Source organism: Fundulus heteroclitus, chromosome 9 (assembly GCF_011125445.2).
Source record: "Fundulus heteroclitus isolate FHET01 chromosome 9, MU-UCD_Fhet_4.1, whole genome shotgun sequence".
In the NCBI taxonomy this organism is placed as follows: Eukaryota; Metazoa; Chordata; class Actinopteri; order Cyprinodontiformes; family Fundulidae; genus Fundulus; species Fundulus heteroclitus.
The window spans coordinates 32,087,636-32,107,306 of record NC_046369.1 but is presented as its reverse complement, the minus strand read 5'-3'; the positions used below and the strand labels follow the sequence as shown (position 1 = coordinate 32,107,306).

Sequence of the window (19,671 nt, the reverse complement as noted above, 5' to 3'; positions counted from 1 at the left end):
AGCAAAAACAGAGGAAATCTGTAAGGGGCAAACACCAGGACAGTAGCAATCAAATGTAACAGGTCTGTGAGCCTACCCAAAAAACAGAAACCTAATCTACTCAGCAAATCCTCTTCATCATCTAAAATGTAAATATGAGTGTCTCTTGATTTATTTTTAGAATTTATTCTACAGAAAGAGATACCTAAAGTGTACCTGACCTATGGTAAAGCCCCCCCCCCCCCCAGGCTGAAAACGAGATAGGTTTGCAACATGGATGTAACGCCGTTATCGACACCTCCTGACTGCATATCTCTGCGTTTTGCTTCATGCACGTGTGTGTGTGTGTGTGTGTGTGTGTGTGTGTGTGTGTGTGTGTGTGTGTGTGTGTGTGTGTGTGTGTGTGTGTCTCCACAATGACTGTTTGCAGAAGCTTTATCAGTCAGCAAACACAAAGAGCTATTGACAAACCAGGCAGACACAACAAAGGGACAATTTACAGCAACAAAGACACCTCCATCCTGGAGGCCATGCTGGGTACAAATTGGAACAAAACCCCTCCCCTCCATCTTTGAAATGCTGGATCACTGTGTGATGAGTTTGTAGTTAGTTTAATCTTGGAATCTGTTAATTCACTGTGTTTTTGGTATTCTGTTTTCCCCCTTGTTCATTGCTCTCCCTCAGCTCATTACTGTTATGTCACTCCCCTTGAGCTAATTACTCTCTACACCACCCTCTGTTTCCTTCCTTATTTACGCGGCAGGTTTCCTATCCCTCTTTGTCCGATCATCCATTATGCTATATTTGTCATGAATGAGTTCTGAGAACCCGATATTCAGTCAGACAACAGTGCTTCATTTTAAAAGGTTTATTAAAGAGGATGAGAAATGGTAGACAAGGCAGGAATGGAAAGGAGACCAGAGGAAGCAGACTGGACTAGACTGACCAGAGTAGCAGGGGTGAAGAACTTGAGCCGGAGATAAAGGCAGGAGTTGACTAGAGCAGCAAGCAAGCAGGACCTCACAGGAAACTTAACAGATTAGCAGCACGCAAACACTGCAAAACCTCTTCAGTGAGGGATGAGCACAAGCAGAGTTTGGTAATCCAGCTGGCAGAGCACACAGAAACTGGGAGCGTCAAAGCAGCAGAGCACATGAGAGGTGACGAGGCGATCTGGCAGTGAGCGTGTAGGCGAGGCAGGTATATGAAGGTAGGAGAACAGGCGGGCAAAGTGGGAACTAATTAGTGGCAGCAGGTGGAACTGGTCTGAGCTGATGACTGGTGGCTGGAGACAGAGGAGTGGACTGAGCTGATAGGATGGTGACAGATGGCAGAAAGCTAAGAGGAGTGGTATTAATTAGTCCAAAATGTCCATGACTATGACAAAACTTGTTTCTGGACCTTGTCATCACCTGCCTTGCCTATAAGTCTTGTCTATTTCATTTCAATACATTATCATCATTCGTTTCATCATGCGTTTCCCAAGCTTTTGCCTGCGCTTCAGTCCATCAACAAGCAAACAAATAATGACAACAAATGAAAAACAGGCTTAAAACCAATGTATTCTTGGTTGATATCTACTAAGGTGGATGAGATACACCCCCATCTCTCTCCTATAGACATTTCATCTGTACAAGATCAGAGGTCTGGAGAGCACCACAATTAGTCTGTCATTATATACAAGAAACTTCACACAAAAAGACACAAGAAATATTTGTTAGTCTTAGCTACTCCTGTGAATCGCGTTTGTATAACAGCTGAGATATTTATTGGCAAACAACCTTAACGAGTGCAAAACAGCTGATAATTGCTGTTTGGCATGAATACGTACGCAAACACTATTTTTCTATGAGGTCTGACCTGCAAATTATGATCATGACAGATTCAGATTTTTTCCCCTAAGGACTATAACGCACAGCTTTTTTTTATTTATTTTTTTGCTTTTTTAAGGGGATAGGAGGAATTCACAAGATTGCCCTCATTTATGTATCAAACTGTACATCCCTAACTTTTATTACATTTATTTTTATTAATTTATTTATTAATTAATTGTCGGTTAATATATTGACAGACAGAAAATGGTTGCAACATTTTAGCACATTTAGAAAACAGGAAGAGAAGGTCTGATCTTTCACTATTTCACTTGCAGATTGCTGATCCAAGCCGATTAGTGGAAAAATCTGCCCAAACAGCTGATATTAGGAAAATAATTGAAAGGAACTATTCTGGCGCTGGCGTCCTTTAAACAGCAAACTCTGCACACATTTAAAATAAATGAGTGAGAACTTCTCTTCAAGTTTAAGAATTTATTAACGGAAACAAAAATGTATATTTCAACCAACAAATCCTCTCTAGGCTAGTGAAATGTAACTAAACTACTAAGAAGAATTAAGATAAAAAGAAGCTAAGGAACTAGGTACACACAGAAGAAACAAACAGACAAATAAGATAGTTGAAAACCATCATCAGAATGATTCAGTGAATCCTGGTTCACCGCAGATCCAGGTTAGAGAGCCAAAGTTCATCTTAAAGAACGTGAAATTAAGTTAAATTAACTTAACTAATTCAGAACAACAATTGGTATTTGTTTCAACTCATTCATAATGCAAATCCTGAGTTAAACAAAACATTATTTGTGGAAATAACATTTTAAAGAATTATATTCTCAGCAAAAACCAATGACCTTTAAGACACTTGATTTTTATTTATGTGATTATTTCTCCAGGAAATAATTTAGACTGTAAGAACGACCGGAAATGACGTGTCAGGGGCCATTGTTTACATTAGCTTGAGTTTAATACTAACATTACACAAACACCATTAATCGACATTAATCTTCCCTATTAAGGCTGTACTAATGCTCGTAGCACTATCGAACAATGGTGGAGTGAAACGAAAACCAGCATTAAGTTTAAACAAACCGTAGCTATGTTTAATTAGGGTATTAGCAGTAAGTGATCCTTGAGGCTAATAGTGCTATGCTAGCGGACATTCTGTGCTAATTAAAAAGTCTTTTAAGCTCCATTTGGTCTTAATGAGCGAACCAGAACACAAACATTAATGTCCCATCGGTGTATGAAACCCTTATGGAAATAAAGCTTTGTTATAACCATAAATCAGACCCAAACAGATCTGCAAAGCTTTGTTTCTGTAAGTCTCACAGTTTTGTGGCATTGAACTTAGTCTGACTTTATTCAATATATATCTGATTGCACAACACTTGCATGTCTAAGGCTATGGGAAGTAGGTCTGCGAAGGGTGCTTGGGTAACCTCCTCATGGATGACACATAGCAAACATGTATAATACACAAACAAAAATGAAGATTAAAAAAATAACGGATGTTGAACATGTTTAAATTACAACTACAACATGGTCCCACGGTTCCAAAAACACGTCAGTTTTAGTTTATCATATTTCGCTATTTCTGAAGCTACAAGGAAGAACAAAACTAAGGATGCAGAGATTTATTTTTTTGTTTATGTTGTCTATTTTGGCACTCCTATTATTCCATATAATGTTGTTGTAACTCATCCAATCCAATTTTCTTTAAAGAGTTGTTGTAGATGATCAGGGAAGACTAATAGAGCCACCTTTGGAAACTGTCTTGGGCTAAACCTTTTGTTTATTTATCTTTAATGATCTGGGCAAAACACAAAATAATGATTTTTGTTACAATAGAGTAATTGAAGGGTTCTCAGAAATGTTCGTCCAAACAGTATACAGACGTGAACACAACTTGGGTTGTAATTTGCAATCCTAGCCCTTAATTACGGGATTATAGGATATAGATACTCTAAGGATCCACATACCTCTCTCAAAAAGCATCTTTGACCCACCTCAGCCTAATGACATCTCCGTAACTGGGAGAAGTCTGTGAGCAGAGATTGAATTAAAGGAGGTGGAACACACCCTGTCAATCCAAAAGCATTCATCAGCGCTGATGGATGGATTTTCTTAACCAGCTGATCAATGCCATCAGCCCCAGCCCTGTAAAACATACACTCTGAGACAGAGCCTTTTGTCCAAACAGACTAATCAGGCATTCAAAAGGAGATGCAGATTAACTGTTACTATGGTGACGGCAGCTGTAGTGTGGCAGAGGCCTAAATAGAGCTGGCTTCAGGAGCATGTTGAAATTTGATATGGTTTGTAAGGCCAGGTGTGTGCTGATAAGAGAGAGTAGCAGCATAACTTGATTAAAGAGAATATGGCTGCTTTATTTCAGTATTTCACAGGTATGACTGGGAGATATGCCCTAATGTCCCAATGTTCTCTGCTTTATAATCGACTCTTTAGAGACGCTTAATTACAGGAGCGACTAAAATAGACAAAACTCCGCTCAGGCTGTTTCTTTGATTTATGTTTCCATTTCCCACCCTCCACCTACCCACCCCAGCTCATCCTCACCATCCGACACCAGCTGCTGGCAGGCTGCACTCTGTGAACTCCCTCCAGCGCTTTGCTGGGCCTGGCTAATAACTGGTGCTCACCAGCAACTGCAACCACCACACCTGCCCCCACTCTCACTGGTGGGACCGTCCCATCTGGGACCCAATGATTGGAGTGTCTCCTTACAGCTCAAAAGCAGCTCAAGGTGCAATGAGGAGGAGGAGGCAGAAGGTGGAATAAGACATCAGGGGTCGGACACGAAGGGCTGCCTCTAATAGGTTTAATGTGTTCACACTGTGGGAAAGCATCGACGGGACGATAGAGGAACGATTAATGTTGATTCCTTTATTATCTTATAGTATTGCAACAAACGTAATTATTGCATTTCGTCAGGAAACGGCTCTTGATTGTGAAAACACTGAATGAAGGGGAGTGTGCTGATTGCAGTTCATGTCTAGATAAGCAATCCCTCTTAGCTGGGACCAGATGGCAGACCGATAATGCACATTGCTTTGCTGCTCCCGTCTCCACCATATCTAGGAACCACATTCACACACAAGAATACCAAAAGGGTTTATTCTGGGATTCTGTCTTAAAAGACACCTAGCTGGTGGTGTTCTTAAACAAATACGATGCCATGTTCACACAACAAAGCACCGGACCAGCGGTGTGGTTCAGTGGTGTGGTCAATTCTGCTAGCAACACCAGTTGCTCCGCAGCTAAACAAATTGCATGCTAGTTATTCATTAATAGGAGTTTATGGCAGAATGGTTTGCGTTTTTACAAGTTGTAACATATATTTGTTTAATGTAAATTTTTGTGATCCTTTACAGTGCTCCACTTTCAAATATTTAACATCTGCTGGACTTGGGACTCAGAGAGAATTGAAGTTCACACAGAAGCACGGTGACAAATGCATCAGTTGGACATATGTTAGAAAAAAAGACGTGTAGCTATGTTAACAGAGTCATAATGTAGAGATTTTCTTTTAATTTTCCGGCTTGGATACGAGCTTAGGGTACTTTTGAGGAGCCCTACATTGTGTACAAATTAAGCATGGCCCCTCCTACCCAAAAAGAAAAGAAAAAGCAGTAATTATAGGGAACATAGTGCAGTAATTTTACCCATGTGTTTGGCAACCTGTGTTACATTAAGATCTTAAGAAACCTCCCAGAATACTGTGGATGCTAAATATTAAAATACAAGGCCCACTGAACTTCAATCGCCCACCTCCCTTCACTACCAGCTATAGGATTCACAGTTTTCTCCCTCATCTGCACAGAAATAGACTTTGCCATCAGCTATGCAGGCCAGGGGCCTCTGATGATGGCCATTTACGAGGCAGATCATATGGTGGGGTAGCTCGTCAGTCGATGGAGATTCATCTACCCCCGACAAGGGTTGACATAGAAAACTATATTTAGAAGCTGGCGTCTGGTAACGTGACACTGCAGCAGACGCACGCATTATGCCTGTGGACTGAATACTGATTGGCAGGAGATCTAGAAAATGTAGTCCTTTGATGTTTAGGATTATGAGGAGAAACTAAGGACAAATGACATTTTAACTAAATTAAAGATTATTTATGAAACTAAATGTAACATTAATGAGAAATTAGGTTGGAGAATGGCTAATTCTGAATCAAATATTTCCTCATATAGTATAACAGCATAGCTTCAGAGAATGGCAAAAATAATTTGTCCCCAAACATCTCTAGACCTATAACAGCACAGTAGGCACATGCCCACAATATAAAAAAATAGATTAAAAAGTATTCAAATGTATAATCATTGTTCAATAAATAAATATTACATATTAAATTTATGACAAGCAAATAAAGATAGGTGATAAATATAATAAAATAGATGAATTACCCATATCGTTTTTATATCTTAGTTTAACTAGTTTAACTAAGTAAATAATCACTTTCAGGTATTTAATAAACTTAAAATTCAAGATGCAATAAATTCATAAATAATTATATTATTATTTAATCATTTTATGGTCCTTGTTTTACTGTGCAGCATTAAATAATTTAAATTATTAGTTGAGCCACTTCAATGTGGCTCAACTAATAGTCTCAAATATCTGATTGGATGACCTGCAAGGCAAGTTAACTACAGGCAAATCACTCTATGAAATAATCATGTTAGCCCCATCCTGACTGAGAACTTTTATCCATTAGGGTTGCTAGAACTGTATGTTCCAGGTTTAGCGCCCCTGAAGGCCACTTGCAACACTGCACTATCGAAAAAATTAAAGCTATATTTGGTGAAATGGACTTTCCATCCTGACAGTAATCAACTCAATAGATTGTGTATTCAGGAAATGGCGGTTAAGAAATTAGATCTCTGTAAAACCTGCCTGCCTGTAAAAACTCTGATCAATTCTGTCATTTGGGCCAAATGGCAGAGATTGGTCAGAGGTTTAGTTCTGCTCTCACCCCCCTCTGTCCCTCAGGTTCCGGGGGTATCGCCTTATCTATCGGTTGTACCACTAGCCAATTATTCTGTAACGCCAATGTGCATGCACACTTCTGGTGTTTATGTATCCAGTTAGCTTAGCGGTTAGCTTCGGTATTAGCCGTTCATTGCAGCTTCACTGCTCACTGTATACTTTGAAAATGGCTGAGAGTTGCAAGAAGCAAACTACGTACAAGTTTAAGAGAAGAATAGGAAGGCCTCAGTAGAAAGAAACAAGACCAGAGTGGATTTGGGATATTTTTTCACTCGATCCCCCTGAGGAGCGGAAGAGCAAGGTAAGACAGTCTTGCGCATGCACAGTTATTCAAAAAGGGAGTTGTTGAAACTTCCAGAAAAATGGCCGACCCTAGCTTTAAAGAGTCTCCCTCTGTATTTCGGAATCTGATAGCAGACCACTTTAGACCAGCAAACTGAGAAGTCATTGTTACTTCTAAAGACAAGGCTATATTGACCCCTCTAGATTAAATCCTACATCAGAGAACCAAAAATATGTCTGATCAGGTAAGTGTCATATCTGTTTTGTTTTGTTGTTACCACACTGCTATAACCTAGAATGAGTCAGGTGATCTAGAGTGGTGCTCTAGGTCACCTGACCCACTCAGGGACAGATCTGACCCTCTCAAGTTACAAAGGCAAATTTTTGAGAAGGGCAGCCCATATGGAGCATCGATAAGTGCCAAATGTTGTATAATGACCTAAAAGAACATTTAATAAATCCCAAATTAAGATAATACTTGAGTCAAAACTTACACAGTGGTGTTTTAAATAACTGAAACTACAAATAAATCAAAACACAAATAATTTTGAATTAATTAAACATGAAACTGTTTTAGTTATTTCCAAAAATATATATTATTTCAGTCCTGTGCCACAGAACATTGTAAATTAATTTTCTTTGTTAGCTTCACCCATCAAAGCCAGCTAAGGGGCTGGTAGCTACCATTACTTTCTGTGGACGTCAAACAATCAGGTTACTGCTAGTTTAATCAACTTCATGTGCCACACTGGAAAACAGGAACCATAAAAATTATTATAATAAAATAAAAAAAATAACAATCAACAATTCTAGTCTGACTTGCAGTTTTAATTTATATGTAATAATTAGACTACATATTTAATAAGCTAATGCTAGTTAATATACACAATTACATATAGCTATGTATTTGATGTAAGCCTACATATTTCCAATGTATTATGAATTATGACATATACAAATTGTTATTAAATATATTTATATTATTTGTGACACATTTGGCCCTCCGCGTTGTATACACAGTATATAATACAGGCTCGTTGGTGCGTTGATTACCTGAATGCCCTTTCATAAACCAAGTATTAATCAAGAATAAAGTCAAATATGTGGCCTCGCCCTGCTGTAGGATACCTTTGGGGGTGTGGGGAGGGTGTGTAGGCCTACTGCACTTTATGAATAATGAACAAGTGACGTAAACAATGCGGCTGCAGGCTCGAGGCGGGCGCACGGAGGCGTGATGCGGCCGTGACGTGCTTTGAGTCGGGGATCTTTAATCCTCTGCCGCAGCAGCCCAGCTCACCGGAGGAGGGGGGCAGCCAGGGTTCGGACAAGCAATGGGCCGCGCAGGCTAGGCTAAGCGCAACCAGGCCGAAACCGCTCGGCGTTAAGGTAGATAATAATAAGACCGCCGAGAGGAGGAGAGATTACGACGGAGAACGAGGCGAGTATTTCTGCCTAGGCCTGACCCCCTCTCCACCTCCAGCCAATTCACTCATACCTCCCGGCTGAAAAAGGCCACGCACATATAGTGGTTGATTATAAAAGCATTTTTTCTTCTTCTTCTTCTTCTTCTTCTTCTGCTTAAATAAAACGCCGAATTTAGTTCTAGTCGAATTAGTCGGCGTAGCGACACAGCGCCTCGCCCTGCCAGCTCCCCGAGAGTCACTCCGGTTCGCCCTTCAGAAGCGCCGCCGCGTCGCCTCTTTTCCTGTCAGCTGCTGCGCATCAGCACAACATGCAGGATGAGCCTGTGGGGGTGACAGTCGCGCAGTTCCCCCCATCAGCCGAGCAGGACGGCCGCAGCAGCAGCAGCAGCAGCAGCTCGGAGGGCAGATCAGCGAAGCAAGCCGTCCACGCCGAGAGCCAGCTGAGCGCCTTCACGTCGGATTACAGCCACCCGAGCCAGCAGATCGCTTTCCCCGGGCGTTGCTGCCCGACGCAGCCGCTCGGTGACCTTCAGCGCGGCCGAACAGGCGCGCACCAGCCGCTGGATTTCGTCCCGGCGGAGTCGCCCCCGCCCCGGAGACGTCTCGGTCACCCGCAGCCCTTCCCCGGCGCTGCTGACCCCCGCGGCTCTGCTGTGGAGGCGGCTGGAGCCGATGCTGCGACGCCATCGCCTTCCTCCAGAAACCCCAACGCGATCCAAATGGACTCCCCCGTCGCGCACCATCTGAATAACGGCAATGGCAGCGGCGCCGGCGGCATGCTGTCCGGGGGTCTCGGCGCCGCTTTCCCCAACCTCCCCTCCCAGGAGATTCAAAGCGCCAGCGGCGGCGCGTCCTCGCCCTCCCTCCCCGGTTTCGGCACCCCTTGGTCGGTGCAGAGCAGCTCCTCGCCCCCGCCCGCGGCCGCCTCCATCAACCCCATGCACCCGAGCGCCATCAGCCAGCTGCCCAACGCGGACTCCGAGAACAGCTTCTACCCGGGCATCCCGTCCTCCATCAACCCGGCCTTCTTCCAGAGCTTTTCGCCGGTGTCGGCTAATCCGTGCGCCGGGATCAACGTGCAGGGCTTCAGCGGTCCTTTCTCGCCTCAGATGAGCGTCCCTCAGCAGCAGCAGCAGCAGCATCAGCAGCAGCAGAGCCGCAGGTCGCCGGTCAGTCCCCAGATGCACCCCCAGCAGGGCGCCTTCCTGCAGCAGAGGAACAATTACAACCAACACCAGGTGAGCTGCTGGACAGCGTCCCCGCCTCACATGAAGGTGGCGCATTGTGTGCCAGTATTTTACCCACGGGGGGGTTTTGGTTAGAAAAAAAAAAAAAAAAAAAAAAAGGCATGCTTCAACGACCCACTGAACCAAAGCAATTGCTTCACAATGAAATTGAGAAATCGAGGGCCTATTAGCGAGAATAATGGCTTAGGTTGTGGGGAACACCTTTTGGCAGGGCACAGCCACGGCCTCCGAATGTGTGTGTGCGTGTGTTAAAATCTGCCGCCAGGGTCTTTGAGGGGGTAAATATTTCTTTTCATAACGCATTATGCAAGGGATGGAGTCTCTACCCCTTGAGGCGTACAGAGGGAACACTGGGACAAGTGAGCATCGCTGAATCTTCCTGTTGTTCTCTCCTGGAAGCTGGCAGTGGCACGCAGTCACATGGCGTCAGACCACCCCTGTCTTGTGGCTCGCTTAGTGGGAATACAAAGGCTCGCGGGGTTGGCGTGTCCTCAATGGGCACTTATCCGGGCGAAATGAAAAACCTCCAGTGTGTCGGGCGGCGCGGCACACCCTGAGGGAAGACGGCAGGATGCCCTGCAGCAGGAAAGTTTTACGAGCCGCCAGCCCTCAGCTTCAGGTTACTCGTGCGATTTGCACACTGGGAGTGTGTGTGTGAGACTGGGTGTGACGCTCGTGCTTCTGCAGCGTTGTCGTTTCTTCCCCCCTTCCACCATTTGGTCCCATTGGAAATATATTTGCATGGAAGCAAAAAAGACAATCACATTATGGTTGTTCCCCCCCCTCCCCCTCACATCCCCCTTCCCCACCCCGACCCCTCCAGCCTGATCAGCTGCTAGTCCAAACCGACTCACATTTTATGAGCGTTCTAGCAGAAAGTGGGCCGCTCTCCGTGCGGTGACGTCATTCGGATCTTGAGACACCGGCATAGCTCACTTCTGAAGCCGAGACAAACTGTGACACTCTGATCTTATGTCCTTCTGGTCTCATGACGCCCCATCTGTCTGGTTCAAAGAGATGCACCCAGCAGAGATTTGTTGCCGATTTATATCATTTTCATCCCCCTACGATGTCCCATTTTTGGTGAAAGTCTGACCTGCTGATACAGATTTTAGCCGATTCCAACTTTAATTCAGTGCAAATACTATAAATGACGCCATTAAAAACAAAACAGGTTGTTCTATACGTTAAATAACCGGGCTGTCTTCCAAATAAGCGTTTAACTTAAAAAGCGACACCGTGACCTTTGCAAAAACAGGACGAGACTGAAAAACTCCGGCTATAAAGTAAAATCCTCCAGCTTATGCGACAGATGCATCTTTAGAAAGGCGACCCATAAAGAGGATGTTAGAAGACCTCTTTTGCTACTTGACTAGATGGATTATATTCCACAATTTCTTTCTTTGTTACGGCACACTTCAAATTAGAGGAGCGCATCATATAACAAGATGCTCTCTTTCTCTCCACGGTTCATCCAAAATAGATGACAGTGGTTGTATTTAAAAGATAAAAAGCTCAGATTTATTGTCTGATGTAGTTTATTAGATCATTCATTTTAGATATTAAAGGGCCTTTCTGTCTTATCGATCATTAATTATATCAGAACCAGAGGCGGCTCCAGCGTGTTGCCTGACTGACAGAACTGGACTCTTGTGAAGGATAAAACGGAGGAACTTTGCTGTAGTCCGCCTGAACGAACCGCTGACATGGCTCCATGGAAAATAGATTTCTTTCTTGAAGCTGCGAACAGCTTTTGCGTTTGCTCTCACCAATTTTTAAATGTGTCTTTTCGTTCTCTGACGGAACAAAAAGACACGGCTGACTTTGGGTCCTCTTCCCTTTGGTAACGACCGAAACCATCACAGTGGGGTTGTGTCAGCATTGGGCGTGGCGTGTTTACCGATCGCTAAAAAGAAAAAAAGCTCAGATTTTCCTATTTCCGGCCCGGCTGATCATGATCAGCGACAGACGAATGTCAGAACCCTGTCCCTAGATTATTTCTCGATACGTCCCCTCTGTCTCCCTTCGTCTGCTTATGCTCTGCTGCTCTGCTCATACTCAGGATGGGAGCAGAAAGCAACCAGAATCTGATGAGAGTCGGCTTTTTTTGTAAGCTTAACAACTGGTTAAATTCAAAAAGCCCACATTTAAACAATAATTACCAGTAATATTTTGTTCTATTCAGTTGTAAAAAATATTTCTCGCCTAGAGAAAGGGGGGGGGGGGGTCCTACTAATTTGCCTCATCAAAATTAAAAATAACACAATTAAACTGCTACCACTCATTTCCATCCATTAGTAGCTGCAGTACAAAAACAGACTCAAGTAACTGTTTTTATTTAGCCAATACATTGTGTTTTTCATCCGTAAGATGAAAGTTATAGCATCACTCGGAAAACACTGAGGTGTGGCAGCTTAGGAGCACCCAGCGCCTCTGCGTTTGGTTTCCCCCTGGGATTGCCAGAAGGATGCGGAGCATGATGCTGAAGCAGGAGACACCAGGTCCAGGTGGAGAGAGTGTGTAAGTTACAGCGGTGGTGTCGCAGGGCACGGGATACTTAGTATTAGTCTTAAAGCTCTAAATCTTCTTATCTAGCCACCCATTACAGGAGCAGATGAAGTTCGGCAGTGGCTGACGAGGGGAAATCAGGGATAGGATTAAACGCAATGTTACACGTTTACCTTCCCAGATGGCCAATGACCTGAATATATATATATACGCATTTGATCTTCCTCAAACCAGTGTGCTCCCTCTCCTTGTCGCTCGCACAGCCCATGGTGAAGCCATCCCCGTGGGGGAGCCATCAGGGGAATGGCTGGGGTTCCGGGGGGATGCCCTGGGGCCGGGACCACCGCAGAGGGAGTGGCATGGGCGTGCCCGGCTCGCTCAGCCACGCCTCGCCCCTGAAGAAGCCCTTCTCCAGCAACGTCATCGCTCCCCCCAAGTTCCCGCGCTCTGGAGGATCCCTGGGGCCCAAGTCCTGGATGGAGGAGAACGTGTTTCGCACAGACAGCAACAGCAACACCATGCTGCCCATGCAGGTACGTGCTGCGCTGCATCGGCCACTCCTGGTCCGTCACCTGATGACATCAGCGCTAGATCAGCCCCGTGGGTCAAGTCATGTTAAAAACCGAGGTCGTTCATGCTCGTGTAGTTGGATTCAGGGCACACATCGAGGTGCATGCGTATCAACCGCATCGTGACGTAGAGTTTGCAGCCGGACTCTCAGCCGCCTCATTTGCATCTGTTTGCTTCTCTCCCGTTCTCTTTGCTACTTTCACATTTTGTCACCATATAGCCACAAGCTTCAACGTATTTTAGCGGCCGTCTACTGGGCTCGACCTGCACAAAGGTGACACCTGTGTGTAATTTATTCTCAGAGGTTTTGTTCGAGATCACTAGAGAACGGACAGCAACGCGAGGACAGAGGAGCGTGGCAGACAGGTCAGGTGGAGACCTTTAAAGCAGGGTTAGGTTACAAAACGACATTGCAAGCTCTGAACATCTCACACGGCACGGTTCAGTCCGTTATCTGAACACGGGGGGAGAGGGTCTTACAACTGAAAAACGTTCCCAGAAATGATTGTACACCTAAACTGGCCATGGTAAAGTCTCCCACATACTCGGGCGTACTGAGCGCATACCATGAGCTTGGGAGACTCCACGCTGACTCTCTGCGGACATTTTACCCTTCATAGAGTGGAGCGTACTATTGCCTACATTTCTTGTGACAAATTCCTACAATTCCCACACTTTCTGCCAGTGGTACAAAGCAGGGGAACAAATGGTGAAATGTGTGATTAGCTAGCTGAGCACATAGAGCCGTTTCTTTTCCAGCAGGTTCCCACCACACACCCATCAGTGAGAACAGAGAGGGACTGCGACGCCGTCTTTGCGACCGCCTGCTTGGAGCATCTCAAAGTATCAAGCTCGGTGTCACATATAAAACAGTTTGATGTAAAGACTTCTTGCCTCTGAGCAGATTATAGTGTTAAACCACGTACCCGTTTGTAAAAATTGAGCTCAGCTCGTACTTGTATGTGCGGACTCCAGGCAGGCTCTGTCCTCAGGTGGGAGAATCTTTTTGACAACTATTAGACGTGTTCTCCTCAAACCTGGCATTCAAGGAAAACTGACCCCCATCATGAGTCTTTCATGAAAGAAAGCCATGAGAAGTTTGCACTTTGCACACAAGTCATGTGGAAGAAATGCCAAACATTAAATGTGGAAGACGGGGCTCTGCTCAGATGGAGCAAAGGCCCAACGTCTGGACCAAATGCGTAGCACCACAGGTGGTGCAAAACTAGTGCTGCACCCTGAACACACTATCTCCACTGAGAAACATTGTGATGGCAACATTGTGCTGTGGGGAGCCCATGTTTTTACTGGAAACGGGAAGCTGATCACAGTTGACTGGATGGAGTTAGAAACAGGACAATTTTGGAGTAAAGCCTGCTGGAAGCTGAAGAACTTAAGAGGTTCGCCTCCCTGCAGGGTGATGACCGCGCACATCCAACCACAGCTACCATAGAATGGTGTCGACTAAAGCTTATTCATGTATTAAAATGGTCCAGTCAAAGTCCAGACCTAACAAGATGCCATAGATGCCCTCCATCCAATCACGTCTGGGCTTTAGTTGTTTTGCCTCAAAGAAAGGGCAAATATTTAAGTGTCTTCATGCACTGCCTCATGGGAGCTGAACACGAACAAACACCCAAGTTTTTACATTTTTATTTGGAAAATATTTTAAAAACCATGCATCATTTTCTTTCCGCTTCACAATGATGTGCTACTCTGTGTTGGCCTACAGAATGCTTTGAGGTTTGTGGTTGTAACGTGGCAAAATGTGGAAAGGTTCAGGGGGGGTGGATAATTGTGAGGCTAAGTCCCTGATTCACATCTTTGCTGTGTCGCTTTCGAAAGATTACTGTAAATTGGTTCTTGCGCTACCTGGAAATTGTACTTGTGTTGGTAAACTTAGCCATTAAGGCTGGATATTAAAGGAAAAACAATAGCTGAGTTTCCATTCACCAAGAAGATGTGAATTAATCCTTTAATCAAATTGGACATCAGCCTGAGTACGTCGTGTCTCCTTTCAGGAACAATAATGGCTTTATTCATCCTGGTCATAATTGAGCAAAAAATGTTTTAATTCAAACCGGATTAAAGTCTCAGGGGAGTTTAAATAACAACTGCAGTTAACGTCCTTCAGAGGAAAATAGATTTTTGGAATAGCTGTCATATTTGGGGATATTTTACATTTCATTTCCTGTATGGAAACATGCGGATTATTTTTTATATAATTTTATTAAGTGTTGGCTCAGAATTATATGTCTGGTGCAATTAGTAAAATTTGTTTTATTCAGTCCTTTTTGCATATCAGGTCTTGACTGAAACAGTCATGAAGCACCGTTTGATGTGCAGACGGGCCTTTGACTGGAACAAAAACCTCAGAGACATCCTAGTTAAAGCGCAACCCTGACCGACGTTTCCATGGCAACAACAGATTCTTCTCACAACTTAAACTAGTCAAAAATGAATATAATAATAATGTTTTTCCCACAGAACATTTGGGCAATCCCAATTCATATAATTGTGTTTACCTCATAACTTGTAATGTGTGCCAGGCCTATTATGTAGGAGAGACCCGCAACGCCATTAGAATAAGAAAAGCACATCACAAACACAATGTATTAAAGAAAAAAAGGACAGAAACCATGTTTGTTAAACACTTTATTGAACATGGATGGGAGGCTGCCAGATTCTTAGTTCTGGAGAACAACATTTATTGGTCAACAGCTCAACGAAAAAGAGCAGAGAGAATCTGGATAAACAAATTAGATACCAAACAGCCTCGAGGTTTGAATGAAGCGTAGATCCACCTCGTGAGTTCCTACAGTGGCATATATATATATATATATATATATATATATATATATATAGATAGATAGATAGATAGATAGATAGATAGATAGATAGATAGATAGATAGATAGATAGATAGATAGATAGATATGTGTACATGTGTGTGTGTGTGTGTATATATATATATATATATATATATATATATATATATATATAGATAGATAGATAGATAGATAGATAGATAGATAGATAGATAGATAGATAGATAGATACACATATGTATATGTGTGTGTATATATACATAGTTCCTAATAAGCTGATCTAGAATATGATCAGTTCTGTTTCTCTCTCTAAGGTCTAGCACACATTATTGTTTTTCACAACAAATAAAAGTTGTTTTTGATGCGTTTACTGAACAAAAAGGTGGGAGTTTTCCATTTGAACCAATTTTTTTTTTTGCAATATCTTGCCTGCCAATCACTGGACAGAACAGATAAAGAAAAAAACAGATTATTAGTGGTTGGCTTTTCTTTTTCTTTAGCTCACCACTTTCTGTTCACCTGTTGTTATTTACAGTCTTACTATAAATGAAAACAGATCTGGAACCCAACTATTTAGAGGGTATCATTGTTTCTCATGACCTCCGTTGCCAAATGAGTTATTTTGCTCAACTAAGGTTGCATTCACACCCGATAGTCCGGTAGACTCGGTTAGATTGGGGACCAAATTTTCAGCTGGTTCGGTTTGCGTTCATGCTGCACTTTGTCAGATGGCCCAAACCTTTTGACCAACATCTTCAACCTCGCCTGTGGTGGCTTTGCACCAAGAACCACTGACGGAATGAGGTTGGTCAGCAACACAGCACAACTTCCTTTTCCACGAAAAAAGCGAACAAAATAGAATGGCGACAGATTTTAGCCGTGTGACTTCAGTGCTGTCTTTGGTAAGGGTGCCAGATAAGCACAATTCGACAGGATGAGCGGAAGATGAGGCAGAGGACCGTGAAGATTGTTATTTTTCACAGGCGGGTGAGACGGTTCTGCATGAGGGGACAGCGCGCGAGCAGAGGCATATACAGCTTCATTGAACAGATGTCGCACAAATATCAAGCAAGGTGTTTACAATATATAATTTACTGCATTAGTACTGTTGCTCAGTTAAAATTGTATTTACCCAGACTGCACTGCGCTGTAGTCTGCTTCCTGCTTTTGGAGCGCCCTGTATTTGAACTGCTGCAGAGTCGCGGACCCCAGCTCACCTTTTTGGTCTGCATCATAGTTTCATTGCGCATTCACACCTCAACCAAACGAACCGAACTTTCAGAGCGAACAAACCAGGGTTCGATTAAAGAGGACTAAACAGGGCTGGTATGAATGCACCCTAAAAGAGAGGCAGGAGACTGCACTTTATTTTACAAAACTATCATTTTGGATGTGAAATCCACCTGAGTTATGAGTAGGCAATAGATTTTGCAGTCAATACGTGCAATAAAAGGAAAATACATCTTAAGTAACCTGTTCTTTCATATGCACTGCAATGCTAAACTTCACACTTAACATTAGCTGGAGGAGCAGCATTTAGGAAGGAAAAAATGTGAGAACTGACTCAACTAGATCCTTCCTTTTGTCCCCTGAAGCTAGTGTGATGTCAGATCTGGCTGTTGACTGATTAGCACGGGTACTCTGCAAAAACACTTCAAGTATTGTGTGTATTCTCAATAGTGTATAGTCGTCTGTTCTAGGAGACAAACTCTGGACAATATCTGGATGTGGTTCTCCAGACATTATCCAGACTTCCTCTAGCTGTCCTTTAGCTTAAGACCAGATGTATTTCTGGTATAATTCTTCCATAAAGGAATAGGGCAGATACTTTTAATAGAAAATGTCCCTGATTTTACACAAGCTTATCTCTGGACATGCATGTGGGGAAAACTATACCCGAGTGTAAAATGTCTTTTCTCATAAAGGGCTGATTTAATGATCTATAGTTAACAATGTCTTATCAAACATTGACATTTCAACTGTGTGAGTTAACATTTTCCTACATTCATTGGCTGTGTTTTATTCCGTTTAATTCACATAAATCAAGTCTGGGAGGGATAGAGCTCACATTAAACTAACGACATCGGCCTGAGTAACGTTGCCGCCGAGTTGTACGACCGTTGCTATGAGTTTGTATTATTAGTAGTGGTATCAGTGCCAAGAAGAACAGCGCCTCCATTCCAGGAAACAGGCCCGACTTCGGGGATACATTTCCATAAACAGTGTCAGACCCAGAAATTTTTCAGATTCCAAGTCTTTTCCTTCCTTCCTTTCTGGTTAATGTTTGGCAGTCGCTGACAGACCGTATCTCCGCAGCGTCACCTTTTTACCTTCACACAGGAGCGAGACCAAGGAGAGTAGGAGAGCGTCACCACTGTTTTCAGTGTCGCAGCTCAGATTAGTTACCAGCTAACATCGTTTGGGCTGGAATTGCCTGGGAGACTTTTAGCTGCTACAGAAGAGCTCATTAGCTTAATGAAGACTTTTGCTCCAAAGAATCAGTTTAGTCACATCTCAAATAAAACATCTATTTCTGTAAATATATTGTTATTCTGGGCAGCTTGACCAAGGACTGAACATCACTCAGAACTAGGCTGGGCCATAAATCAATTTGATCGATTAATTTGAATTTACATGTTATTAAGATTTAATTTCAGGAAAATTGGGATTTGATTTTGCCAAATCACTCGTTGAGCTTCCATGGAGAGAATAGCATGCAGTGCTGAATATATGTTTAGGAAAATATATTGTCAGAAAAAATGTAAAGAGAAGGCTTATTTTTTACCGAGACACTTTAATTTATTCATTTACTTTTTTTAAGTTAGTTTAAAGTTCCATAAGTAAAGTGAAGCCTGTTCTTAGCTCATTGTGTAATATCACTAGCAGCAAACGTTTGTTATATTGCCATTGTTTACAATGGCAGGGCAGCCATCTTGTTTTACAAGCATGTTTCACAGCTTGTGTTTAGTCATATTTCATCATGTCGACTCCCTGACGAAATGCTTGAAATAAAATAAATTATTTTTCAAATAATTTCTTTAATTTCTTCTTGTAAAATGAAAAGGAGGGAAAAAATCGATTAATCCGATTTGGTGTGATTTTATTTTAAAGACATTTCGCCTAGCACTACTGAGAGCTGATTTTCTCCACAGGCCGTGTACCCCCCATGGGTTCATTTTGACATCAGATGAATGAAAGCCAAATGTTAGCCTGTACTTTTTTACTAGAATGAGTCCAAACCAGGTATATTACTCCTTAAGCCTTGCATCCTGCTGGGTTTTTATTGACAGAACCTTTCAGAAGTATTTATTTCTTTTTTAGGTTTTCAGTTCCATTGAATAGACCAAAACACAGTTGCGCAACATTGCAACATACCAGGATAAGGATTTCAAATTTCTTTACAAATAAATATCGACAAAGTGTGGTGTGCATTTGTATTCAGGCCTTCTGAGTCAATACCTGAACCACCTTTTGCTGCAATTTTTCTAGGGTCTCCTCCAGCTTTGCAGATCTCAAGTCTGAAAGCTTTGCAGACTCTTTTTTTTAGCTGATGCTCAGTCAGTCCGTGAACATCAGTCTTCAAGTCTCGCCACAGAAGGTGAACCTCCATCTCCATGTGCAGAGGGTTTCCATCAGGCTTGTCCTGTTTTTACCTTTGTCCATCTTCCCATCAACTCTGACCAGTTCCCCATGTCCCTGCTTGACAAACGCATCCTCACACCACTGCAATAATCTAGACTACCTACATCCTCTTCTTTTCCTTTTGCTGTCTTTATGCGACTCTTTCTTACAGGCCAGATTTGTTGAGGGCGTGACAAATAGTAGCCCTGTCATCCGAGCCGTGTGTGTTTTGGATGGACTCTGCTTTAAATTTGTGTGACTCGATCTGCATGATGTCGTTTCTTCACCAGTTGTCTCTAACAAACCTTTCCTTTAAAACTCACAATCATGGAGTAATTACGTTGGTCTGTCATGTAAAATCTCGT

At 42.9% G+C, this 19,671-nt stretch overlaps 1 protein-coding gene across 4 annotated transcripts in view; it reads left to right on the top strand.

Moving 5' to 3' along the window:
- The first annotated feature begins 8,149 nt into the window (after positions 1-8,149).
- cpeb2 (cytoplasmic polyadenylation element binding protein 2) overlaps positions 8,150-19,671 on the top strand; it is a 29,362-nt gene continuing 17,840 nt past the window's right edge. For all 4 annotated transcript variants that reach the window (XM_036141505.1, XM_012861268.3, XM_012861267.3 and 1 more), the window contains exons 1-2: positions 8,150-9,771; positions 12,552-12,821. In XM_036141505.1, the coding sequence (XP_035997398.1) occupies positions 8,842-9,771; positions 12,552-12,821 (1,200 nt within the window). In that variant the 5' untranslated portion in view covers positions 8,150-8,841. The remainder of the gene's footprint in view (positions 9,772-12,551; positions 12,822-19,671) is intronic.